This window comes from Rhinatrema bivittatum, chromosome 4 (assembly GCF_901001135.1).
Source record: "Rhinatrema bivittatum chromosome 4, aRhiBiv1.1, whole genome shotgun sequence".
In the NCBI taxonomy this organism is placed as follows: Eukaryota; Metazoa; Chordata; class Amphibia; order Gymnophiona; family Rhinatrematidae; genus Rhinatrema; species Rhinatrema bivittatum.
In genome coordinates, this window is record NC_042618.1 from 425,048,940 (window position 1) to 425,076,281 (window position 27,342).

Consider the following 27,342-nt stretch of genomic DNA (forward strand, 5'->3'; position numbering starts at 1 on the left):
ACCTGAAGCGGGATAAAATGGATGCTCGTATTGAGCACCCGTTGCAGTTGTGGGCGCACAGCCACGTCTCCTGGGTGCCCTATGCATTAGAGACGCATATTTCTTCCCTAGAGCATCCTTTTTAATGCAGCAACTCATTAAAATGTAGTATCGAGCACCCAGGAGACGTGGCTGTGGGCACGTTAGGAAAACGGGTGCTTAATATGAGCGCCCATTTTAACGTGCATCTTATTGCATCGTTCCCCAGTGCTCTGCCAAAGCACCTCAGTCCTGCTCTGTAGAAGCCCCTGCAAATCTATGATGCTAATGCTTTGGTCAGAGAATGTTATAAAAGGACCTCAGTAAATCAAATTTGCAACACAATTGCTTGTCTGTGATAACCTGACAAAGAAATAGTTTGTTTAGCAATTAGCAGTTAGGTGGTGAAGCACTGACCAGTGCCAAGGCTGCTTTAGCCAGTGCTTCATGGCAACAAAGTACATGGAGGGGTCGCCCACCCACGATAGAAGCCGCTGACCGCGCTCAGTAAGACAGAGTCATATGAAAGATAAGCTACCCAGTTGTAAGGCAGGGCTGCAGCCGGTATCTGTGCTATACAGAGGCCCTTCTAGTGACAATGTGGCTATGAAAGAGCAGCCATTCCCCTCCCTGCACCATGGAATGGGACCTATTCTGAAGCTTATCTTTGCAGTGGGTGGGACTGGTCTCCAGACACTATTAATCATTCTGTTTTTCAAACCTTTGACCTTCATATATCTGAGGAGAACAAGCCAGTTTCAGCTCTATGTAGACATGGGAGCAGTCTGCCCCGGTAGGAAGTGAACCCTAACACAAAAGACAGCAAGTCTGGTTGGCTACCAGGAGGCACTTTTCATGACTGTCAATCAAGTGAACTTTTGTTTTCTTTCCATGGGCAATATTACTGTAATGAGGGACCAGCATAGCCTGTATTTCCATAGTTTACCGTAAAGTCCTGGGGAATTCATTTGAGATATGAGCATAGGACGTCTCTGGAGTTTAGCGCTCTATTTTTTTTTTTTTATATATAAACATTTCATATTCCATTTTTTGCCAAATGGTTCCAAGGTGGATTATAAACAAAGCTAATTACAATTGGATCTTGTTTACAGTAGTCACAGAATTCGTGATTATTAGGGCAGAGTTGGGATGAGTAGATGAAGATAGAATAGTTGTGATTGTTAGGTTTGAGGCAGAACATGGCCAATGGACATGTTTGCTAGTAGTGTTGGATGAGAATAGAAGGCCTTGCTCTGTGGGGCTGGGCAAGAGATTTAAGGCCGCCTCTTCATCGGGGCTAGTGGGGCCCGGGCATACAATGGAAGCAATGTCCTTGGGCTTTTGGGAGGAGAGGGCATGATGGCTACATGCGGCCAAGGCTAGATTTAAAATGATGATGCCCAGAGGCTGAGGACTGGGGCAGGAGGTTTTTGACCCCGGACATTAGAGAGGCAGCAGGGGGGGTGTCCCAGTTTTTAGGTACCTTTTTAGAATTTGGACCCTGGGCATGTAGCCATGTTGCCTGTGCCTAGATCTGGCACTCTATGTGGCAGAGGCAGCCTGTGAGAAGAAGTTTCCCTTGCAGTCCTTAATTACTGTAGAATCACTGGAGATAACTTTTAGGCATGAAAAACAAATATTGCAGCAAAACAAATTCGATATGAATGTTCAAGTAAAGAAATGTATTTATTGTGATTCGTTTCACACATTTCGATTAAATATGCCCAAGGCAAGAAACAGTATTAAGAATCACAGTGCTTTCTTTCTTTGAGCTCCTGGGACATGAGCAGGGGTAGATTTATATTCCCCGGCTGCCCTCAGGCATGGGGACAGCTGGCTGTTCCCCCTTTCCTCCCCCAAGGATGGTGTGGCGCCACAGCAGATGATCTATAGCTCTCACGGCAGGATGGCTGCCTATTCTGCCTATTTGTAAATCAGGCCCTGGACATGAGCATGCCTCCCAGCTCCGCCATTGACACCGTGTGTCACCTTGAGCAAATCACTTGCTCTTCTGTAACTCGGGGTTGCCACCTGCCCAGAGAGGTGGATGCAGTCCTGGTTTTCCCCCAGTGCATGCACAGATAGGTCCTTCTTAGGCAAATCAGAACTGCTTCTCAATGCAAGTGATGGAATTCATTTGAATTTGGCAATTTCTTATGTTCTTATGGAGGAAAAGCAGGACTAGTACACCTTTTTGGCTTGACCTTGGGTCAGGTGACACACTGATGCTTCCTACCCTTGTGGAAGCATTAATGCACTCCAGGTGCTAGAAATATGCTTCCAGGCCCATTCACCCCATAGGTGACTGCATAAGTTTTGCTAAAATGCTGAAACGATACAGCACACTGTTACATGATTCCAAATTATTCACTAAAGAAAATAAGTTATTTATTTTACAACATTTATTGCCCACACTGCCTTTTATTCTGTGCGGTGTACAATTAAAACGATCATAATAAAAAAACGTAATCTGGATGCTATACAGCCATGACACCGGAGCAGTGAGGTGTTTTCTCTCTTCTGACTCGCTCTTGCTTGCTCTTCATCTCCGCTCTCCAGCCAGCTGTTTATCAGCAGTTTCCCAGTGAGGCTCCCAAAAATCTCTAGTGGTTCTCAGCAATGGGATGCCAGTGATGTGTACATTTAACATGGGCTGTAAATATGTGCAATGATTCACTCTAGTGATTCTGTTGGCATTGTCATCTGGTGACATCACATCTGGGCTTATTGGCTCAATAAATTCTCTTCTTGTAAGTGGAGAATGAGAACAGAGAAAGGCAGACGCTGCTCCTTGCTTTAGACTTTTAATTTCCAGCCTGTCTGACCTCCCTGTTGGTTTCCTCTTCCTCCTCTGAGAACTATTCCAACAGCTAACCTCTTTGTTAGTATTCTTATTTATTTATTATTTATTCAATTTAATTGACCCCTCTTCAATACAGTGTCATCAAAGCGGTTTACAATAAAATCTGTGCACAGGCTGAAAACCTGATGCATGAGTGCAGGATAGTACATCAACATTAGTCTGCTCTCAGTTAATATAGGTGTTTTTAGTTGCTCATTGTCACTAAACCCTTTGGGACTCTGCTGGATCTGACAGGGAGGAGCAGACTTGAGCAGTTTGAAATACTGCTCCTCTTCTAGCTGCCTACAGATTGTATTGTGGTTGTAGTGACACTTTGTCACCTTCTGTGAATGTTCTTCTGGCCTAAGATGCTTTATCCCTCAGTTATCTGTCTTATCTATTTTATAAACCACTTTCCTGATTTCATAATCATTGCCCAAAGCAGTGTTCAGAATGAAATGGAAAAGGTCAATAGGGGAGTGCCTGTGTTATTTAACATATATTCATAAATGATATGGAAAAGGGAACAACAAATGAAGTGATCAAATTTACAGATGATAGAAAATTATTCAAAGTTGTTAAAACATGAGCAGATTGTGAGGAGCTGCAGAAGGACCTTGCAAGACTGGGGATCTGGGCATTTAAACAGCAGATGAAATGTAATGTGGACAAGTGTGAAGGGATGCACATATAGGAAAAAATAATCACAAATACAGGGTACATGATGCTAGGTTCCATTTTAGGAGAAACCACCCAGGAAAAGCTATTGTGAGCAAGACATTGAAATCCTCAGCTCAGCGTACAGCAGTATTCAGAAAAGCAAGTAGAGCTTTAGGAATGACTCAGGAAGGAATGCAGAATAAAAATGACACGATCATATTGCCTCTGTATCTATCCATGGTGCGACTGCGCCTTGAGTAGTGTGTTCAGTACTGGTCTCTGCCATCTCAAAGAAGAAATAGCGGAACTAGAAAAGTGACAGAGAAGGAGAACCAAAGTGTGAAAGGGGATGGAGCGGCTAAACAGGTTAGGGCTCTTCAGCTTGGAGAAGAGAAATGATGATAGAAGTTTATAAAGGCATGAGTGGGGTGGGATAGGTAAATTGGAAACAGTTATTTACCTTTACCTTTTCAAATAGTACCAAGACTAAGACTAGGGGACACGACCTGAAACAGGTAGTAGATTTAAAACAAATTGGAGAAAGTCTTTCCACTCGGTGCACGATCAAGTTGTGAAATTTGTCGGAGGATGCGGCCAAGCATCTAGCAATAGCAAGTTCCTGGAGGAGAAGTCCATGACCCAGCCAGGTAGGCATGGGAAAGCCACAAGAAAGGAGTCTCCTCTTTGGGTTACCTGTCAGGTACGGTGCCGGGCTCGATGGATCTTTTTGTCCAACTCAGCGTGATACTTCTTATGACTGAGTGCCCGCCGTTCTGCTGTATTTTTACAATCCCTAAATCCTGGCTTTGTAACTACTAAAGGGTTATTCACTGTGGGGCATAAAGACAACAGATGAAAATACCCGAGTCCCCATCCGATCTCTGCCGATCGCTCCCGGTTGAAGGCAAACGATTAGGCGCCTCCCTAAGCGGTAGCGGTGTGCGTAATCCTTTACTGCGTCTTTTTCCTTTACCCAATGGGGTGAAGGAGGCTTCATTTCTTTCTCCTCCCCTGAAGTCCAGTGCTGGACACCGTCCTCGGGCCCGGAGTTCTTATCCTGGTTAAACCGCCTGGGGACACAGTCTCAGAGTGCCTGTAGGATGGAGGGTCTCAGTGTTTTTGTCTCGCGCCGAAGACACATTAAATCACCGTGGAATGCCAAGCCGTGACGTCGAGCCTAAGGACTGAGAGGGGCTGAGCTGAACCTTCCTCTCGTAGCACCAGGGTGCTTGGCACCAGCACTGTTCCCTCCATCTGCGACTGTGTCTGTCTGAGGGTGTTGTGAAAAAATTGCTGTTACATTGGGAGGAAATGTCATTGTTCCAAAACTGTCAGCTTCTCAGCGGACTAAAGATTATGTTTGGTCATGCACAATCATCTTGTCAGGAGGGAGTTGGGAATTCTCTCTTTTTTTGATTTTGAACTTTGGATTGAACTGGAGGTGAAACAGATACAAAGGGGGCCGATGCAATGTCACGCACGCAAAAAAAAAAAACGTGCGCACATCCCCTCTTGGGGGCTCGATCTAATATTCAAATGAGCTGCCGCACTAAAAGGGACGTGCAGTGGATATTGTGTGCATCCCTAGCACGTTCATGCCATCGAGCGCCCAGGAGAAGTGGCCACGGGTTAGGAAAATGGACGTTCGTAAATTGAGATTCCCTTTTCCTAACCTGACCGCTGTCAAGTATTTTTTTTGTTTGTTTTGTTTTTGGTTGCAGCTTTCTGTAGTTCCTCCCGCTTAGTATCACAACAATATTAAGTAGGAGGAACCACAAAAACCTCTGTATTTTTGTGCTCTTACGAGCTTGGCTTGGGGTGCCTCAAAACGTAATGCCAGCTCTAGGCTGGCGTTAAATTTTGAGCATTAAAATGTGTGCGTCAGGCACACATTTATTTATTTATTTTAGATTGGGGAACTAGCTAATAGCCTCATCGACATGGTATTTGCATGTGAGGAGCACTATTAGCTATGCGTCAGTAAGGACGCGTATTTTGGATGCTCTGATCCCGATATTGCATTGGGTGTATGTCTACCGCATCCAAAACTTGCGTCCAACTGCGCGTTTAGCGGCGCGCTGAGCTCAGCACCCGATATTGCAGCGCCCCCAAAATCTTTGAGTAGCTGGTAGTACCCTGTGCCTCCTGTCGCGTATAACTGGGAGGGTGGGGGTGGGAATCCTTCCCTATAATGGGCCGTTGTTCCAGCACAGACTGCATTGCAGTGAGAGAGGGGCTTGGGGGAAACTCGCTGGCTTAAATTTGCAGCTGTGGCAGCAGCACAGATGTGCAGGTTGACGTGCTAGCCTTGGCCTACTTTGTTGAGCCCTTTGCAGCTTGCATCTCTGAGCTGCTGCGGTGTGGTGGCTGACAAGTGTCAGCCACTGCAGTGTGACAGAACATGAACCGAGCAAAAAGGTTAAGATGCGCAGAAGGCGCGACAAGTAACACTGGATGAGGTTTCTTTTTGTGTGGGGGTTTTCAGTTTTCCATTTCAGCAGCCCTGAGTGTTCCTTTAATAAAGACTTCTCCTTGATAGACAGCCATGGCTCATTGTAATGGTTTGTCTGCCTCAGACTGCTCTGCATTAGGAGTCTGGAGATTTTTGTGGCTTGCAGGTTTAGCGTTAAGCTACATTCCTGCCCGCACGCTCTAAACTTTCCTGGTTTTCCTTTTGACAGAAGGAAGGGCAGTCCAGGGTACATCTGATTGCAGAGGAGCTGCTGTCTTCAGAGAAAGAGTGAGTATCCTGCCAGAGACCCCTGACTTCAGGCTTCTTACTGCACTTCAGTGCTTGATAACAATGAATAAACTTCTGTCTCTTTCTCACAGATACGTGGAGATGCTTAGACGGCTACAGATGGTGAGTAAATCATTGGAATTGTTAAAGCTAATTGGCCTTTTACTCAGCTGTAATTTAGGAGGCAGCGAGTGGAGGGGCTGCAGGCTCCCTGTCACATCATTGAGATAAGATACCAGGATATGGGGGGGGGGGGGGGGGGAAGCAGATTTAGTGCAGTTGGTGTTTTCTGGATCATTAATTTCTCGTAAAGGAGAGGTATTGCAGACTTTGAGAAAGCGCCACGTTTGGCTGCCTGGCAGGGCTGGCAGGAGCGATGCTGGGTCTGCGTTCCCCACCTGCAAACTCTGCTCTGGAAACCCAGGTGTGCGGTGTCTGCCCTCCTCTTGTCTATCTGTGACTCGGGGACCTTGGTTCAGGGATTGTTTTTGGGGTAAGGATGATGATGATGCGGGGCATGGGAAGGCCTGGCTTCACCTCCCGGTTCCCCTGAGTTAGTGCGGGGCAGGTCAGAAACAAATGGCGAGTGAGGGCGCCCCCACCCCCCGCCCCAGAGGACAGTGCTGCAGGCCACAGGAAGCATCTCCCATGCTTTTGCACCTAATCAACTTCTAGTCCTTCCCAGGCTTGTCCCTCTCTGAGGCTGACCTCTTTCCCGTGCAGTCAGTACCAGCACATCCTGGGTCCCAGGTGGGGGCTCTCTAGCCTCAGCCGTGGCTGCTTCTGGCCGGACAGCTTAGGATGATACAAGGGAACAGGAACGATAAGGTAGCAGTGTTGCTGTAGATGAGCCATGCCAGGGGATGGTGTGAAGGACGCATTCTGTTAACCTGTCTGATTGCAGTGCCCAAAAGCCCCCAGGTATTTCTGGATCAGGCAGTCCTAACCATGCTGGGGGGGGTCCTGCAATTAACTTTCCCCTAGGTTAAAAGGTCAAGGCCCTTGGAATGCACAGGCCAGAAGAGTTTCTGCCATCTAAAGTCCGGTGCCAGTACTGAGCAGAAGTGATTGCCGAGGACCCCAAGCAGCTGAAAAGGGCTCCTGCAATCACTTTTTTAGGAATATTTATTTCCTTGGACTTCCACTTCTTCCTCCCTCCCCACTCTTCGCTTAGGTCCTCTTGTGGGCTAACGCTGTCTCTGCTAAAATGAGTACTACAGAAGGACAGACTGCGTAGGGGTGGACGAACATCATATGGTGACATGGAGTTGGGTGACTGTGTGCATGGGGCAGTGAGTCAGGAAGCTCTTGGCACCTTTTTTTAGTGGCATCCATGCAGTGTGCACGCCTTTGGTGAATGTTATCAGTGCTGTAGGCCTCTCTTTAGTAATTAACGTCTTTGCACCATTGATTCTGTTTGATTTCTGAATCCCCTAAATCTGTTGAGGTGAGTGGGATTATGATTGTTTTTATTTAGCCTTAAATAATCTCCTGACTGTAGCTCAAGCAGATGTACAGACTAAAATGAAATCATGAATATAGCATAAAAACATCTTAATTACAAAACTAAATAATAAATATTATGGTAATCTCAATGAATCATATTTCACCCATTTCCAGCTGTGTGCGTGGAGGAAGGGGTCTGAGTGGATGTTAGCAGTGTCGTGAAACAATCCTTCTACATTTTGGATCTCTAAACTGTCTGCCTTAGGCGATGGTACCGCTAGTGCATGTGTCTTGGATAGGTACATGAGCGCAAGGCCCCTGCCTGGATCTCAGGAGGAAGGATGAAGGGGGGGGATAGGAAGAGCTCCTGTGGTTATAATCTGCACATCTGCATGAGGCCCCCCCCCCCCCCCCGGGAAGGATCTGCTCTGCAGCAAATGGAGGCTTCCTGGGCTGTCTTTTCCATTAACTTCTGCGCCTTCCGCTGCCGACTGGGAAAACTTCAGACGCTTCCTGGTTCAGTGGGAGGCACAGAAAGAAATTTGGCTTCATAAAGGACTTTTTAAATCATCCCATATGGCGACTCAGATCCTCTTGCTGCATTGGGGCCAGACAGTGCTTCAGTTTTGAAAGGTGGAGGCAGGACAGTGCTGCGTCTAGAGAGCCTCGCTAATAAAAGATTTAAGTTATTGGAAAACAGGATGCTCGGCCACTAGAGAGCCCTTGCAAGGCCAAGCTAAGCACCGCACCTCAGGTTGGTGTGAAACAGTAATCAGAGATTGGTTTACTGCACTTCCAGAAAGCCTGGTACAGCACAGTTCAGAGAGGCCTCAGGTAGCCAGGTGGCTGGAAGGCCTCGTGTTGGTGACAAGAAAAGGTGACTAGGTTATGGAAGAAGCAGACTTCCTGGTTCTTGTAGTAACATACGGGCCGATACAGTAAAAGTCACGGGAGAGCGGGCAAACGCACGCGCACAGGCCACTCCCCTGTCTTCGCGATTCTGTATTCAAATGAGGGCTCGCAGCAAAAAGAGGGGCTAGGGACACTAGCGCGTCCCTAGCCTCTCTTTTTGGACAGGAGCGGCGGCTGTCAGCGGGTTTGACAGCCAACGCTCAATTTTGCCTGCATCAGTTCTCAAATCCGCTGACAGCCACGGGTTCGGAAACCGCACGCTGGCAAAATTGAGCATCCAGTTTTCAACCCGCGAGCCGTGGGCCGATTTCAAATTTTTAAAATTTTTTTTTTTAACTTTTTTTAACTTTCTGGACCTCCGACTTAATATCGCCATGATATTAAGTCAGAGGGTGCACAAAAAAGCAGTTTTTACTGCTTTTCTGTGCACTTTCCTGGTGCCCAGAGAAATTAACGCCTACCTTTGGGTAGGCGCTAATTTCTGAAAGTAAAATGTGTAGCTTGGCTGCACATTTTGCTTTCTGAATCGCGTGGGAATATCTAATAGGGCCATCAACATGCATTTGCATGTTGTGGGCGCTATTAGGTTCGGGGGGGGGGGGGTTGGACGCGCATTTTCGATGTGCTATTACCCCTTACTCAGCGCACTGTACTGTATCGGCCTGATTGTAAGTGACAACAGATAAAGGATTGTAATAGATCCCCTTCTCCACATCATTCCCTATGGCATGACTGTTCATTGCTTACCTTGTCAGAATGACATGGTCAGCTGTTGCCCTTCTACTCCAGAAATGTCCATCCATGAGAATTTGAAGCCATTGAACATCTGGGGGTGGAAGGTCATAGTAACGTAGTAAATGACAGCAGTAAAAGACCAAAATGGTCCATCCAGTCTGCCCAGCGAGGTGTTTAAGTTTGTAACTGATGCTCCATGCAGGTTATCCCCCCACCTTCTATTTAGGCTTGTAACGGCAGCTCATGTGGTTATCTCCATGCCTTCTGTTAAGCGTCATAACCACCCCCATGCCTCCAGAGATTGACCTCCCATCACAGCGAATGCCAGGACTGGCCAGTTCTGTAGAATGTCCCCCTGAATCTGCTCCTCTTGTCAGGCTCAGGTCAGCTGTGACCCAAGGGATGTGTATAGTGTAATATCACTAAAGAGCAAAGCTTACGATTATCGGATTGTTTATCCCATAAACCAGAGTACATAGAAAACATACCAGCCTGAAACCACAGATATCTGAGCACAAATAGGGATTGGTTTTAAAGTTAACCAGTTAGTTTTAACTGGTTAAATTGATCTGTATATCCAGCTGCAGCTAACCGGCTGAGTATCCAGTTAAACCTAACTGAACAAAACTTCTAGGCTTTAATGGGCCCATAGTAAATAGCAGGTGGAACCAGCATACCACAGTATTGGATTTAGAATTTAGATTGAATTATTCGCCTTTTAAAATCCAAGCTCAAGATGAATTAACAGTTGGGTTCTGTCGGTATTCCCCTGCCCATGCAGGCTCACAATCTGAGGCAATGGACACTACGATGACTTGCCCAAGGTCACAAGGAGCATCAGCAGGAGAAGCAAAATTTGAATCCTGGCTTCCTTGGTTTACAGCTCTAAACATTAACTGCTTGATTCATTAAGGCTTTTCTCCCCTTCTTTGTCTATGGGAAAATACTTTGATGAATCAAGCCCTGAGCTCATTCACTCCTTTACCATGTGCCCACTAGAGCTTAATTTGCACATGACATTCCCTCATGTACATGTAGATGTGTGCTAGTTTTAGTACATACCTGCTAATGTCGTAGCATACAGGCCAGGCTTTAGGGCATATAGGCCCCCCTATGGCTCAGTAATGGGGAAAGCTGCAGTGAGTGCTGTGTAATTGTGGTCTTGCCCATCAGATGGAGCTGTAAATCACTGAGCTCTGATTTGAATATCCAATCCACCTGGGTATGAAAGTTTAATGAGGAGAGGAATGAACAGTCACCTCTGGCCTGTGCTGAACTTCCCTGGGTTAATGATAAAAGAATGGGGTTTTCTGTGTGAGAGAGCGATGGCTGCCGATTGTAACTCATGTGCTTTTGGACTAGTCTCTCTCTCAGATGCGATAGATTTTTTTTTTTCTGCTAACACCACAGTTTAAAGACTCAACTAACATTAACAGAGTATTCTACAAAAAAAAAATGTCAGTGGCCACTAGGATGAGTGTATGACCGCACTCTGAGGCTACCCAAAATTGGTTGTGAAAACATTTATACCCCTGATACCAGGGTGATCTTGGTTGCATTGTGGCCGTTGACGAGTGTTGTTGTGGCACAGGTTCGAGATGTACTTGAGATGCTCATTCTTGGGCGATGTCATTACAGGGTTTCTATGGAGCTGTCCTGCAAGTGCTGGATGAGGAGGATGAAGGTGTGTCTGAGGAGGGGAACCTGCGCCAGGGCTTCAGTGAGCTCCCTGAAATCTTCCAGCTGCACCAGGAGATCCTGGCTGAGCTGGAGGAAAGGATCCTGGATTGGTAAGAGACACTTCTTTGGTTAATTTGAGCTTATTTTTGATGGTTCCTCTTTCTGTCCCTGCTTGGGACAGATGTCAGAGACCTTGGGTTCTGAAGGAGACAGCAGTACTTCAGGACGCAATCAGAACAATATGCCCCCAATGGCTGGCAGACACCCACTGCAGAGGTTTGTACCTTTTACAATATGCAGCATTGGCTATAGAAATCTGTAGTCGTACCTGGGCAAATAAGAAGCCCTTAGCTGTACCTGGCTAAAATAAATTTACAAAAATCCGTATCCACACCTGCACAGGTAAGAAGTCCTAAGAACCCCAGCTGTGTCTAATTAAATCTGGCATGGCCAACGAGACACACAGTAGAGCATAGTTCTTTTCGGTTCTGGATAATGCTGGTTTGCAGATTTTCCTCTGCACTAGCCAATGAGAAGGAAGCTGTAGCATTCACCATCCAGCAGTAGAGAATGCAATACAGACCATCTTCCTTCTGTGTCTGGGGAAGGTGCACTTCATCCCTGAGAGGAATAGGATTGTGCTTCTCACTCATAGGGTGATGAATGCATGGAATGACCTCCCAGGGAACGTGGTGGAGGCATAAAAACAGCAGCGTCATTCAAGGAAGGCTGGGTCAGGCACAGAGAAGTCTTCCTTGCTAAGACATAAAAGGAAATCAGAGACCAAGTGGGGCCTATGACATTGCACCAGGGATGAAAGTGGGCAGACTGGAGGGGTCCTTGTGCTCCTTATCTGCCATCAGAGTCTTGGTTTCACATGCTCTCAAGGGAAGCACAGGATGTTTGCTGCATTATTTCCTTGTTTTTAGCTACTGTCCTCTGGTTTGTAGGCAGGAAAACCAGAAGATTGCTGGTGTCTTTCTGTCCCGTGAGTCCAGATTCAGGCACCACGTGGCTTATGTTACACAATTTGACAAGAACTTAGCATTACTCGATGAGAGCTGCCCGAAGTCTCCACAGCTGGCAGCTGTGCTCAGGGACTTTGAGGTAAGATTGTTCAATTCTTTATGTGGCAGGACACTGCTTTGTAGACCTTGTTCGTTTGTGAGATTCTTCCTGGATTCAGATCACATGTGGAGAAGGATCAGGCATTCTGCTTGCTTGGAGGCTCCAGAAACCCTGGAGGACTGGGGTTCCATCAGAGACCATTCTAGAGGCCCACTGTTCCACCAGATAACAGGCCTGGATTTAGGCACGGACAACACAGGCAGCTACCTTGGGTGCCAAATTTTGAAGGTGCCAAAGAGGAGCTTGCCTCTGTTTGCCAGCTTAGCTTCAAAGGGGGTGCTGCTGTGGCACTCTGCCTATGGGTGCCACAATCTTAAATCTGGCCCTGGTCAGAGACTAAGGTCTTCCCTCGCAAAGCAACAAAATATTTGACTAGAATTCACACGTTCTATGAGGTTACAGGAAAGCCTTTGGAGAGACACAGAGCTGCCAAGCTTTACTGTTAGAAGGAAGACTTCCTTTTGGTGGGAACAAAACTGGTATCATTTTTTTCCTGATTGCCCCTAACAATCCTCCAGCTCCCATTGCTATGAATGGGGTTTGGGGTATCTCACTCCTTCACTTACCTGCTCTTTCTCTGACAAGCTTTTATGCAGCAGCCAGTGCAGTGTTTCCTCATCTGAAGGGGCTCTCTCTTCCCTCCACAGACACCAGTGGAAACCCCTCCTCCCCTGGTACTCCTCCACCAGAGCCATAAAATGCAGTCTTTCTGCCAAAAAACTCTTAGAAGGGGAGTTTGAACGGAGCCCCCCGTTTTCCACGTGGTCGGAGAGAGTGCTTACACTGTTTTGGAAATCGGAGTCATGCTGGTGATGCTAATCAAACAGGGACTTCTGGAGCTATGCCAGAAATCTGATACATTTTGAGGGTCATTTTCCTACTCTTCAGAGAGCCCATCACCACTTTATACCTGCGGGCCTGCAAGCTCAGTTTGGCAAGCAGACACACCATAGGTACAAACTACAAAATGAAATCTCCCCTGTGAATTTTCCTGTGCCCCCTGGTTCAGCATGGTCAAAGTACGCGCACCGTCATCTAGCACAGCTGCATTCGCATTGTTATGAGGGTAAAAAATCCTGTGTCAAATCTTTTCAATAATGCACCTTAAAGGATACAGGAATGTGCCTCTGGTATTGGCCATCTAGGTCTAGCCTGGTCCTGGTCCGGTAAGGGATCTGCTAATTGTGTGGGGCAGGGCTGAGGTTTTCGCTGCTACTACCCCTGAGGGCAAACCTTGCTAGGGGGACACAGTTTCCAATTCCATTCCGGGACGTTCGTGAGACTCAGAGATTTATTACGGCTTTGCTGCAGCCTCCGAGAGGTCAATCCTCCCGCAAATCAGCCCGCTTTTAAATCATTCCCACCTTTCTTTCCACGGCCTGCCTCTGGCGTTTACCCCCCTCTCTCCCCATAAATGGAGTCAGGATAAATCCCACAGGGATCTCTGCCCCTCCCGCACAAGGACACATAAGTGGATTAGCTCCTCTTTTTTTATTTTCCAGCAATTTACTGCCCTACCGTACGGCTACAATTGGAGTTAATAGGATTTTGATTTGAGACATAAATTTAGCAGGAGTTCTTTCTGTGGCTGGCAATCACCAGATTACTAATCGCTCAGTGCGTAAATGCAGGCGTAAATAATCGTAACATTATTATGTGTTAGTATTTTATTGCTTTGGCTGTCTCGCTGTGGCCTACTTGTCATTTTTTGGTGCCTCCTAACATCCCCATTCAAATCGGATCGTTTCCTTGTGCAAAGTGAAACCATCACTTTTCTTTCATTTGTATTTAATTCTGCAGCAATAAAAAAAAAAAAAAAAAAAGGGATTTTAGTATCCCTATGTGGGGTCATTTACTGTTTCTGATGTATGTGGGAGCCATTCTCGCTTATCCATGCAGGGCCCATTCGTGTATATTTTGTCAGAATGTACTGAACCAGTGCAAGGTCAGCAGACCTGGGAAACTGCCTTATTCCCACAGCTTCCATTTTAACTGGGTCTCAGTGTCATCTCCCATGGGCGTTGGCTCACCAGCAATGACCAGTATGAATGATAAAGTGGAGGGATGAGAGGGAGGCAGAAACCAGGCTATAGGGACATGAGGGAACTTCTCTACTGTTACAGTATAGCAGTGAGAGGGGAGCAGAGCCCAGGAGGTGGTAGGGGACATGTAGCACTCGCGCCAGGTGACATGGAGAGAAATCTGCCAACAATAGCTGGAGGTGTGCTGCTAGGGGGTTGCAGGTTCTTTAGATACTGGGGAAGATGACCCAGGCACCCTAGATTCGGTGGTTAGTACCCCTGTGCTTGAGCTGATGACCCAGGATACACCACGAGACACTGAAACTTTCAACACTACTTTACTCTTTATCAAAGGCAAAGAGAGAGAAATGCAGTGGCAATCAAAACAGCAGAATAATTCTCCACAATAACAGACAGGAACACTAATGAGGAACCTTAATAAAAAGCTTTTTATATCATTAAAATCATCCATGGATGTAAAGTAGATTTTCAATGTAATTGTCTGGATCACTTTAATATATATATTTTTGCCTTTATTATTGTTTTCACTATATATATGTCTAGATAGATATAGATATATCTCTTAATTTAACAATAGCAGGATGTTACTTTTGATAACGGCAACTCCAGAAACTGCAAAAGGCTTGCAAGTAGTCCCCAAACCCCTGTGTAAGCTGCTAGAAATAAAAATGGTTTCCCCAGTCCTAGTGGAGCATCACAAGAGAAAAAAAAAACAAACGAAAGTGTGGCAGGGCCCTGGAGTTCCTGAATAAATCAAATGTCTGCTGTGGCAGGTTGATATGGACCCTCCTGTGAATATGGGCTTAGTTCAAACTCTGTCAGCCACTGTTGGTCCCAGTGTTTATAGCACAGAGGGTTTCTCTGGATTGAAATCCCCCCCCCCCCCCTCCCCGCAGTCTGTCCCTCCTGAGGTATTTGCAAGTTTAGGGCAAATGCACTCTGTGTAGCATCCAGTAAAGGAAGACATCTTTAGGGAAAACTCTCTGGTTCTTCCTATTAGAGTTAAGATTTAGAACGTTTTGTTGGCTGTTTCCTTGCAGAGGAATGACTTCCCCCCTCCACAGAAACTGCAGCCAGTGTCTCCTGACCTAGGGAAGGTCAGCAAGGGAGGAGTTTATTCCCAGCGGGATCCTGTCCCCTGTGGAGAGATTCTTTCCTTTTCACTGGTGCTAGGTAGTTCTCCTCTTGGAGTAGCACACCTCTGTGAGGGGCTCATACAAAAGCCTGGTCTCTTTCATTGCCAGCTTCCAGTTGCTTCTGTGCTTTCCTTTTAGCAGAAGCCCAGGTCTCTCCTTTTCCTCTCTCCCCACTGGTCAGAACCCTCCTTGCTTCCCCATAGTTCTGAGGCTCCCATTGGTCCAATACACTTCCTGCAATATCACAGCTTGTCTTATCCACAGGAGGGGAGGGGGAGACTTTGAAGAGCAGTGAACATTTATTCTGCATTCACTGTCACTTCTCTGCAGCTTTTCTAGCTATAAATGCTTTTTATCTTGCATGGAACTCAAAAGCAGCTCATCAATATTAAGTCACTTAAAATCCTTGTGCTGTGCGATCCAGAGACATATACACACTCATGGGGCCAGGTACCCTTGTCACAGACACAAGGGAACTGTTTTAGTGTTATAATACAGGAGTGAGAGGGGAGCAGAGCCCAGGAGGTTACAGGGACAGGGGGGAACTTCTTTAATGTTACAGTATAGGAGTGAGAGGGGAGCAGAGTCCAGGAAGTTACAGGGACACGGGGGAACTTCTTTAATGTTACAGTATAGGAGTGAGAGGGGAGCAGAGCTCAGGAGGTTACAGGGACATGGGGGAACTTCTTTAATGTTACAGTATAGGAGTGAGAGGGGAGCAGAGTCCAGGAAGTTACAGGGACATGGGGAATTGACTCTGCTGCTCTACCTGAGCTCCGGAATTATGGTAGATTCTGTAGTTTACGTGAAAGGATTTCATTCACTGATGTTAAGCATTAACCTTTTTTGCTTTTTTTTTTTTATTGTGTGGGTCAGCAGAATCAGGACTGTAGCCATATAAGTGTGAAACATCAGCTGCTGAAAGTGACCGAGCGTATCTTCCAGTATCACATGATACTAACAGGTGAGCAGAGCAGAAAGAAACCTGTTACCTTCATAAAGCTCCATGTTTGCAGGGAGAAGCTTGGCCAGTCCTAGTTTTACTCCTGTGCTAATGCAGTATGGCTCTTATTGCCCTTTAAGCTGGGAATGAAACTTCCAGACCTGGATCAGACTCTTTTGGTGACCTGGTGGTCAGTTGATAGAATATTTATTTAGATTTTTTATATTTCGCTTTTCGGCACTTCAAAGTGTACATCAAAGTGGATTACATTCAGCTACTACAGGCATTTCCCTATCTCCACAGGGCTTACAATCTAATTTTGTACCTGAGACAACAGAGGGTAAAGTGACTTCCCCAAGATCACAAGGAGTGACAGTGGGATTTGGACCCTGGCTTCCCTGGATCATAGCCCACTGCTCTAACCACTAAAACTGAATCTGATTTAGTGTACAAAACAACCAAATGATGCAAATTAACTGAGGACCTAGACCTCATTTATACAACGGAATCAGATAAATATTAAGTGTGGCTTGCTAAAAAGCAGGCCAGTTAGTGACTCAAGGATGGAGTTGTCTTTCCCTGCCATCTGCACTCCCGCCGTATCCATGTACAGCTAGATATTCGAACAGCATGTAAGCGAGTGCAGCCTCGTATCATCTCTGGGGTTGGTAAAAGTTCCATAAGCATATTTGCCTTCTGCTCAGTACGTAAGGAAATATACACTGCATTGTTGCTTGTTGCTAATTGTCCTCCAGCTAACATGAGTGGCATGCATGCCTTAGCATTGAGGGGTTAAAGGGACACTTAGAGAAGTTAAGGCCATTGCGGAAAGATTAAACAATTTCCTTGCTTCGGTGTTTACTGAAGAGGATGTTGGGGAAATACCCGTTCTGGAGAAGGTTTTCATGGGTAACGATTCAGATGGACTGAACCAAATCACGGTGAACCTAGAAGATGTGGTAGGCCTGATTGACAAAATGAAGAGTAGTAAATCACCTGGACCAGATGGTATACACCCCAGGGTTCTGAAGGAACTCAAAAATGAAATTTCAAATCTATTAGTAAAAATTTGTAACCTATCATTAAAATCATCCATTGTACCTGAAGACTGGAGTGTGGCTAATGTAACCCCAATATTTAAAAAGGGCTCCAGAGGCAATCCAGGAAACTACAGACCAGTTAGCCTGACTTCAGTGCCAGGAAAAATAGTGGAAAGTGTTCTAAAAATCAAAGTCTCAGAACATATAGAAAGACATGGTTTAATGGAACAGTGTCAGTATGGCTTTACCCAAGGCAAGTCTTGCCTCACAAATCTGCTTCACTTTTTTGAAGGGGTCCATAAACATGTAGATAAAGGTGAACCGGTAGATGTAGTGTATTTGGATTTTCAAAAGGCATTTGACAAGTTCTTCATGAGAGGCTTCTAGGAAAAGTAAAAAGTCACGTGATACGTGGCGATGTCCTTTCGTGGATTACAAACTGGTTAAGAGACAGGAAACAGTAGGATTAAATGGACAATTTTCTCAGTGGAGGGGAGTGGACAGTGGAGTGCCTCAGGGATCTGTACTGGGACCTGTGCTTTTCAATATATTTTAAAATGTTCTGGAAAGGAATACGACGAGTGAGGTAATCAAATTTGCAGATGATACAAAATTGTTCAGAGTAGTTAAATCACAAGCAGTGTGTGATAAATTGCAGGAAGATCTTATGAGGCTGGAAAATTGGGCATCCAAATGGCAGATGAAATTTAATGTGGATAAGTGCAAGGTGATGCATTTAGGGGAAAAAAAACCATGCTATAGTTACACAATGTTAGGTTCCATATCAGGAACTACCCCCAGCAAAGAGATCTAGGCGTCATAGTGGATAATACATTGAAATCGTCGGTTCAGTGTGCTGCAGCAGTCAAAAAAGCAAACCGAATGTTGGAAATTATTAGAAAGGGAATGGTGAATAAAACGGAAAATGTCATAATGCCTCTGTATCACTCCATGGTGAGACCGCACCTTGAGTACTGTGTACAATTCTGGTCGCCACATCTCAAAGATATAATTGCAATGGAGAAGGTACAGAGAAGGGCAACCAAAATGATAAAGGGGATGGAACAGCTCCCCTATATGGAAAGACTAAAGAGGTTAAGACTTTTCAGCTTGGAGAAGAGACGGCTGAGGGGGGATATGATAGAGGTGTTTAAAATCATGAGAGGTCTAGAAATGGGTAAAAGTGAATCGGTTATTTACTCTTTTGGATAATAGAAGGACTAGGGGGCACTCCATGAAGTTAGCATGGGGTACATTTAAAACTAATCGGAGAAAGTTCTTTTTTACTCAACGCACAATTAAACTCTGGAATTTGTTGCCAGAGGATGTGGTTAGTGCAGTTAGTATAGCTGTGTTTAAAAAAGGATTGGATAAGCTCTTGGAGGAGAAGTCCATTACCTGCTATTAATTAAGTTGACTTAGAAAATAGCCAGTGCTATTACTAGCAACAGTAACATGGAATAGACTTAGTGTTTGGGTAATTGCCAGGTTCTTATGGCCTTGTTTGGCCTCTGTTGGAAACAGGATGCTGGGCTTGATGGACCCTTGGTCTGACCCAGTGTGGCATGTTCTTATGTTCTTATCTTATCTGCGGGGAGTGAGATTGGGAAAAGGCGTCCATCCCCACTGTGGGAGAATGCTAGAAATTGAGCTTTCTTCATCCTGTCTGCACAGAGTGGGCGTGCCCTGTTCCATGAGAGGTGCACAGCCCTGTTGAGGCTATGCGAATGAACCTGGCTTGCAAACTAAGGATGCAATCTATGCTTTCACCACATGTACTTGCAGTGAAGTTTCAAAAGAAAACAGCCGGGTACTTTCTGTGTGAAATTTAGCTAGTGTAAAATTCATTTGCTTAAAGTTCCCATGTATTAGGAACCTGCTATTTCTATAATCATTGGAGAGGGAGTAAAATAATGTATGGTCTTCCGAAAATCAAATATACGTGCGCTGACGTCCTCTCCCCAGTCTACGCACTTAACCAGGAGAGTCTCGTTTTAACTGAGCTAAGAGGACACCTACCGTGGAAGCCCACCTGTGTGTTTTATATGGGCAGAGGGGGAGCCTTTTATATGAGTAAATGAGTAGGCAGATCTTCATGGTGGAGAGGCAGTCAGTCTGACCTGCTTGTAGGCCTTGAGGATGAGGGGTGTGCATCTGTGACAGCTGAGTCACGCATCGTCCTGCGCAGTGCTACCAAAAAATGTTCTGAAGGAATTCAGGTAGCAGCTAAAACAAACAACATCTGGGAGATTTCTTTGAGGAGAACTAAAGGCTGTTACTGATATTTATTTTTAAAAATGTATAACCTGCAGACATGCGATAGCGTTTGTGGTGAGGTCCAGAGCAGGCACACACATGGGGTTCCTAATTGTTCTGGGGTCTTTTATAGCTTATTGAGATCCTGCAGGTCGGGACCGGATGTTAGGGGGAAAGAGCACATGTATAAAGGTGGGGGCCATGGGCACTGTGGGGGAGACGTAGGCAGGGTGATATGGGCAAGGGAGGGCCCACTGCACAAGAGAGATGGGCAAATTCTTATTCTGAACAATTTACTAACCTCACTATAAAGGCAAATTTTGGGGCAAATGTACTAAAATGCGTTCAGGTTAACATGTATTAGGCACACTTAACGTGGACTAACGTGATAAAACTTTTTGATGAGCTGTATCACATGCAAATGCATGCAGAGCTGCTCATTAATACTTAAAATGGGTTAGCCCATGCTGTATTAGCCAATGTGGTATTTCTTAACCCATAAACCTCTAAGTGTACCTCCTTGGGGGCTAATACAAGGCCCGATGTGGGCCATAGTACCCCTTCACCAGCACGTGCAGAGGCACAAGACTGGGTAAGGGTGGCTGGTGCAGTGTGGACTTTTGGAGTCTTCGGGGAAAGAGGATGGATGACGTCCTCTTGCCTCCATCCACAATGACCTAACTTGACAGGGGGAGCCTTTGGATTCTTGCTGTGGGGTGGGGGTGGATTGCAGTTCCCCTTGTGCTGGGCATTGCCGCCACCCAGTAGCCCAGGCGTCCTCTGCTGGAATGCATTGGGAGTTTATTGCAGGATTTTGCAGGAGATAGCCTCCATGTTAAAACTGGCTGATAATGGACCGATTTGAATTCCACTCGGTACATTGGCCTCTTTATTTTAAAGAAAGCGGAGTGTGTAAAACTCACAGAATATGAGTGTGATCTGGTTTGTGTTGTGACTATGTCAAGAGGGTTTGAGTTGACTGACTGTTCTTTGGGGGATTTTACTGCAGATTACTTGAATAATCTCCGCCCTGACTCTGCAGAGTACGAAGACACACAAGGTAAGTGGATTATAGGCGGAAAGATACCATAGGTAGAGAAGGGAGGTGGCCTTTCAAGTCATGGGCAAAGTAGAGAATTTTATGGAAGCAGAATATCGGACCTAGTGCTGTTTCAAGAGCCCATGTTGTAACACTATAAAACTCTTGGGGAAAGTCTCTAGCATCTTGGTGAGTCTGTAAAACCCCAGAAGATCCACAGAGATCTGTAACAGTTTCCACCTAATTCCTTCTAGTAATTGTAGAGTGGCTCTGGGACAGCAGAAGAAGACAGATGCAGCTCTTTTTATCAGAAGTAATTGGGGCAGGGGAGGGATCCTGAATTGATCTGTTCTGTTTCCTCCCTCAGCTGCTTTGGCGATAGTCTCTGAAACCTCAGACCAAGCGAATGACAGCATGCGGCAAGGGGTGAGTGAGTGCCCTCTGCACGCCGCGTTGTCTTGGAGCAGACAGCTTCCCCCAGGCGATACCCAGATCCCACTGGGATTGTAAGCCTTTGGCCATCAAGTCCCAAACAACCACCACACATGGTGTCTGGCCGGTTTCTTATCTCATATCCACTTATTCTTACAGTTTGTTTGTTTTATTTATTTATTGTTTTTTTTAGCAGATTTAATCCTGCTTTGGCATCATTGTTTCCCCAGTGACAAACATTAAATCCCCTTCCTCTCTCTCCATATTGTATAATTCTCAATCTCAGGCAAAAGACAAGAAGTGAGACTGGATATATTACTGTAAAGCATGTTGGAAGGAAGGTAGAATATAAATCTAAAATATTATGAACATTATTTGGCAAAATGAAGCTCTAGAAATGTTTATTTCAGTAAGATTGAATCTTTCCCCCTTTCTTCTTCACACATTCTCAATGTCTCTCCCTTACGGTAGTATCCCTGTCTGTCTCTCACACACTGTCTCTTCTCTCTGTCTCTCACTGATTCTTTCTCACACTTACTCTCTACCTCTTGTTTGCTTTGTTTTTTTCAGGAAAACTTGCAGAAGTTGGTGCACATTCAGCACAGTGTCAGGGGTCAGAGCAGTCTTCTGCAGCCAGGAAGGGTAAGAATCTCTCCGAGCCACCTTAAAACTATTCTGCGTGATTTAGATATTTTGGTTTGATCCAGTAATTTCCTCATTCTTTGGGCATCCAACCCAGTTGAAGTCAACCTTTACTGGACTACAGTGCCATGAGCCTTCTGTCACAATTACCCAGGGTTTTTTTCCTCTTCTCCCTCCAGTCCATCCCAGCTAGCACAGTGCCATTCCTGCCCTTCAAAAACCAGTATGCAGTCACCCTGAGTGTGGCTGCTAGATGTCACCATGGTGCAATGGCTGAGACATCCTCCTCTCAGGGGCTGTGAGCAATGCCTCTGCAGCATCCTCAGCTGGACTGGGTAGCGGAAGCTGGATTCAGGAATCAAATCTAGGTCTTCTGCATGGCAGCATCATAAAGTCCAACTAGTTTTCATTCCTGTTTGGGGTCTGTTAAGACTGTCATGTCTCTGTAAGATCTGCCCATGCACTCCCATTTGAGTTACGTCACTGTAGGCCCTGTCTGTGATCTCCCAGTTGAGTCATATCTCTCTAAGCCCACCCATGCTCTTCCAGCTGAGTCACTGTGAGCCCTGCTCATGCTTTCTCAGTTGAGTTATACAGTTGCTTGCAAAAGTAATTGACCCCCTAAAACATCAGCAGATTTGTGTGGATTACAAATTACACTTACACAGATTGCTTCAGATAGTATGATTATTGCAAACCAGTATACTCTTAATTTTCAAAGTCACAATTCATTATTTCTCTACATTTTTGGTAAAATAAAATTAAAAACTGAAAAATGCTGTTTGCATAAGTATCTAAACCCTGTGCTGTGAAAGCTCCAATTTTATACAAATAAAAGGTATTGCCCTAACAATTTGGTGTTCAATTGGCCTCTACCTGTGAATCATTAAAACAAAAAGTCAACTTTTCTGGATAAAAGACCCTCTAATTCCAATACCATTGGTCAGACTGTGAATCTAAAGAAAAGCTGTGAAAATGAAGACCATTCTGAGGAAATTAAAGATAAAGTTATAGTCGTGCATAAGATAGGAAGAGGCTACAAAATAATATCTAAGTGCTTGGATATCCCTGTTGGGATCAATTTGAGGAAATGAAAGCTGCATCATACCACCCAGACACTGCCTAGACAAGGCTGTCCCTCAAAACTCAGCATCGGACCAAGAAGAAGCCTTGAGAGGGAAGCCACATGTAAGATCTCTGGACCCTTTCTTCTATGGCGAGATTGGCCAAACCTATGGGGAAGGCTCTGTCTGTTCTCACTGAGAGCTGGCAGAGCTACGCAGAGAAGAGATTGACTAGGAGCTTCACCTATTTCAATTCCTGGCTCAAAACCTGGTGTACAGAAAATGGCTTTGGATACATTGGAGGCTGGGGTCATGTATGGAACAGTAAAAGGCTATATGGTAAGGATGGCCTACATTTGTCCATAGCAGGAAGGAGGATGCTAAGTGAAAAATTCAGATCACATATTATAAGGCATTTAAACGAAAGATTGGGGGTTGCAGGAAATGGCCAATGAAATTGACATGTCACCCCCATCCAATACAGGACTTGGGAGGAGAAAATAACAAAATCAATCAGCCCCAAAAAGCAGAAAAGGTGCCTAGGAATTGCTACAAATCAAGGGAGAAAAATTGGAAAGGTAGGAGTACAAATGCTCGTAGTTTGGGCAATTAAATCCAAGACCTGCAGGTCCTAATGGTGGAGGCAGACTTGGACATTGTTGCTGTTACAGAGGCCTGGTTCAACAATTCTCATGATTGGGTTATGGCTGTACTGGGCTATAACTTGTTAAGGAAGGATAAAGAGAACAGTAAAGGGGGAGGAATAGCTCTTTATGTTAAAAACAATATCCAAGTTACTGAACTGCAAGGAATGAGCGGTAGAGAAGAAGCATTAAGGGCCATCCTGAAAAAAGATGATGTGCATCCATTTTTATTGGTGTGGTTTACAGGCTTCCGATTGAAATGGAATAACTAAACAGAGATCTGGATGAAGACATCCAAAAGGTGGGAAAGAAGGGAGAAGTGTTGATTGTTGGAGAATTTAATCTGCCAGACGTAGACTGGAAAATACCTTCCGCAGAATCGACCAGAAATAGAGATAGTGGATGCCCTGCAAGGGGCCCTCTTCAAACAAATGGTAATGGAACCCATGAGGGAGGGAGTTATACTCGACCTAGTGCTCACTAATGGGTATAATGTCTCAAATGTTTGGGTAGATGCCCACCTCAGCAACAGTGATCATCAAACAGTATGGTTTGACATCGCAAACAGGATATGGAGAAGTCACACGAAGACCCGAGTTTTGACTTTCGAAAATACAGACTTTGTCAAAATGGGGATATACCTGGAGGTAGAACCAGAAGACTGGGAGAAAATGAGAGAGGTGGAACAACAGTGGACTAAACTAAAGGTAGCAATCACAAAAACAACAAATCTATATGTTAGAAAAGTAAACAAAAGTAAGAGAAAAAAGAAACCGATCTGGTTCTCAAAGGAGGTGGCTGACATAATAAAAGTAAAAAAAGCAGCATTCAAGAATTATGAAGGATCCCCAAAAGAGGCACACAGGGAAGAATATCTGGTAAAAATTAGGGAGACGAAGAAAGTAATCAAAGCAAAAAGTCTGGCAGAAGAAAGGATTGCCAAGAGGTAAAGTGAGGTGACAAAATATTCTTCAGATACTTCAGAGAAAGGAGAAAGGTCCAAAGAGGTACAATGAAATTGAAAGATGACCAGGATCAATGTGTGGAGAGAGATGAATAAATGGCAGAAATATTAAACAAATATTTCAATTTGGTGTTCACTAAGGAAGACCCTGGAGAAGGATTGTCACTAGTTAACAAGACTGTGGAAGGGGATGGAGAAGATGAAAATCCATTTACAGAAGAGGATGTATGAGAAGAATAAGGAAAACTGAAAGTGGACAAAGCCATGGGACCGGATGAGGTTCATCCCAGGATAATGAGAGAGCTCAGAGATGTGCTGGCGGGTCCACTATATGATCTGTTCAATAGATCCTTGGAAATGGGATTGGTGCCGAGTGATTGGAGAAGAACGATGGTGGTCCCGCTTCAAAAGAGTGGGAGCAGAGAGGAGACTGGAAACTACAGGCCAGTTAGCCTCATTTTGGTGGTGGGAAAATTAATGGAGACGCTGCTGAACGAAAAGATAGTGAACTATCTACAATCCAGTAGGTTGCTTGATCTGAGACAGCATGGATTCACCAGAACAAGGTTCTGTCAGACGAATCTGATTTTTTTGATTGGGTGGCTAGAGAATTGGATCAGGGAAGAGCACTCAATGTGATTTACTTGGATTTTAGTAAAGCTTTTGATATGGTACCACATAGAAGGCTCATGAATAAAATGAGAAGCTTGGGAGTAAGCGCCAAGGTGGTGGCGTGGATTACAAACTGGTTGAAGGATAGAAGACAGCGTGTGATGGTAAATGGAACCTGCACTGAAGAGAAAACTGTGTTAAGTGGAGTGCCATAGGGATTAGTGTTGGGGCCGGTTCTGTTAAATATCTTTGTGAGTGACATTGCAGAAGGGATAGAAGGTTAGTTTGTCTATTTGCAGACGATACTAAGATCTGCAATAGAGTGGGCACGCCGGAAGGAGTAGAGAGAATGAGATGTGATTTATGGAAGCTTGAACAGTGGGTGAAATATGGCAGCTGGGATTCAATGCCAAGAAGTGCAGAGTCATGAATCTGGGGTGTGGTAATCCAAAAGAGCTGTATGTGATGGGGGGTGAAGGGCTGTTGTGCACGGAACAAGAGAGAGACCTTGGGGTGTTAGTGTCTAGCGATCTGAAGATGGCGAAGCAATGTCACAAGGCGATAATGAAAACCAGAAGAATGCTTGGCTGCATTGAGAGAGGAATAACCAGTAAGAAAAAGGAGGTGATAATCCCCTTGTCCAATTCCTTGGTGAGGCTTCATCTGGAGTACTGTGTTCAGTTCTGGAGACCGTATCTCAAAAGGAACAGAGACAGGATGGAGGCAGTCCAGAGAAAGGTGACCAAAATGGTGGGGGATCTTCATCAAATGACTTATGAGAAGAGGTTAAAGGTCCTAAATATGTATACCCTGGAGGAGAGGAGGTGCAGGGGAGATATGATACAGACCTTCAGATCCCTGAAAGGTTTTAATGATGCACAATCATTGACAAACCTTTTCCATTGGAAAGAAATCAGCAGAACTAGGGGTCACGAAATGAAACTCCAGGGAGGACGACTGAGAACCAATGTGAGAAAATATTTCTTCACAGAGAGGGTGATAGATGCCTGGAATGCCCTTCCGGAAGAGGTGGTGAAGACATACACAGTAAAAAATTTAAGAGGCATGGAATAAACAATGTGGATCCCTTAATGCTAGAGGATGTGAATGAAGAAAAGAGTGCATTGGGGTAACTTGCTAGTGTGGCGGTTACTACCCTTAACCAATAAGCCTTTATGCTGTTGATGCAACTCCATCATTGCTCTCTGCTTCAATGGCAGGGGGAAAAGAGGAAAAAGGGAATTAGTTTCAGACAGCAACCAACAAGGACATTGAATTGCATAGTCTGGGAAAACAAGCATGGGAGTAACTTGCTGATATGGTAGTTACTACCCTTAACCAATAAGCCTTTATCCTGTTGATGCAATTCCAACATTGCTCTCTGCTTCAATGGCAAGAGGAAACGGGGAATTGGACTCAAACAGCAACCAAGGACCCTGACTTGGATAGTCTGGGAAACTGATAATTATAAAGGTGGCTTGTATGGCCAGTAGTTACTATCATAAGCTTGCTGGGCAGACTGAATGGACCATTTGGTCCTTTTCTGCTGTCATTTCTATGTTTCTATACCTACCCCTTTCCCCTTGGGTTGAGCACTTGGGTTCCGCGGGCCGGCAGATCTTAGGCGAGAGTCTCTGTGGTTATAGTATAGGCGTGTATTCAGGGACAGACTAGGGTCAAAGGCAGGTGACAAACAAAGGTCAGTGTCCAAGCAAGGGTCAGAGACAGACAGCAGGCAAGAGTGTTCAAAGTCCAGGCAAGGTTCAAATCTAGAAGTCAGTCCAAGAAAAGGCGAGGAGACAAGGCAAGGCTAGAATGCAGGAATAGGAGCAGCAAATCACATTACACTTCCCAGTGTAGATGAATTGTTGCTGAGGTGATGCTAGGGTGTGCAGCTAGGTCTTAAGTACTCAGCCATGTGACTTCATTGGGAGGCGCCTACAGCATTTGTTCCTGTTGCCTGCCCCTTAAGAGGCGCTGCGGTGTACGTGCGTAACCTAGAGGCCGCCCGCAGAGGAGGGAGGTAGATGAAAAGATAGCGATGTCCCGCCACGACGAGCTTGCCAGGCATCTCCCCAGCAGCAAAGGTAGTGAGTGCTGCCAGTTATGGGTGGCTCCCTTGACCAGTAAATGTAACACCACAGAGAGGCCAACAATTATTTTGAAGGAGCTGCAGAGTTCACTGGCCTGGAGTGGAGGTGCACCAGTCAGTCATATCAAGAGCTCTGCATACAAGTGGCCTGCATGGGAGGGTGGGTAGAAATTAGCCATTACTGAACTGAAAACACATCAAAACAAATCTGGTGTTTGCCAGTAAGCATTAGAGCAGTGGTGGTCAAATTACAGCTTGCGGGCCAAATCTGGTCC

General features: G+C 45.3%; 1 protein-coding gene across 4 annotated transcripts in view; it reads left to right on the plus strand.

The window, feature by feature from the left end:
- The window catches only part of FGD5 (FYVE, RhoGEF and PH domain containing 5), a 192,422-nt gene that overhangs the window by 108,804 nt on the left and 56,276 nt on the right, over positions 1-27,342 (plus strand). For 3 of the 4 annotated variants that reach the window (XM_029601388.1, XM_029601385.1, XM_029601387.1), the window contains exons 4-11: positions 6,202-6,260; positions 6,353-6,383; positions 10,992-11,143; positions 11,984-12,140; positions 16,219-16,303; positions 20,588-20,638; positions 20,985-21,043; positions 21,620-21,691. In XM_029601388.1, coding sequence (XP_029457248.1) covers positions 6,202-6,260; positions 6,353-6,383; positions 10,992-11,143; positions 11,984-12,140; positions 16,219-16,303; positions 20,588-20,638; positions 20,985-21,043; positions 21,620-21,691 — 666 coding nt within the window. The remainder of the gene's footprint in view (positions 1-6,201; positions 6,261-6,352; positions 6,384-10,991; positions 11,144-11,983; positions 12,141-16,218; positions 16,304-20,587; positions 20,639-20,984; positions 21,044-21,619; positions 21,692-27,342) is intronic. The other variant, XM_029601386.1, reaches the window with a different exon arrangement.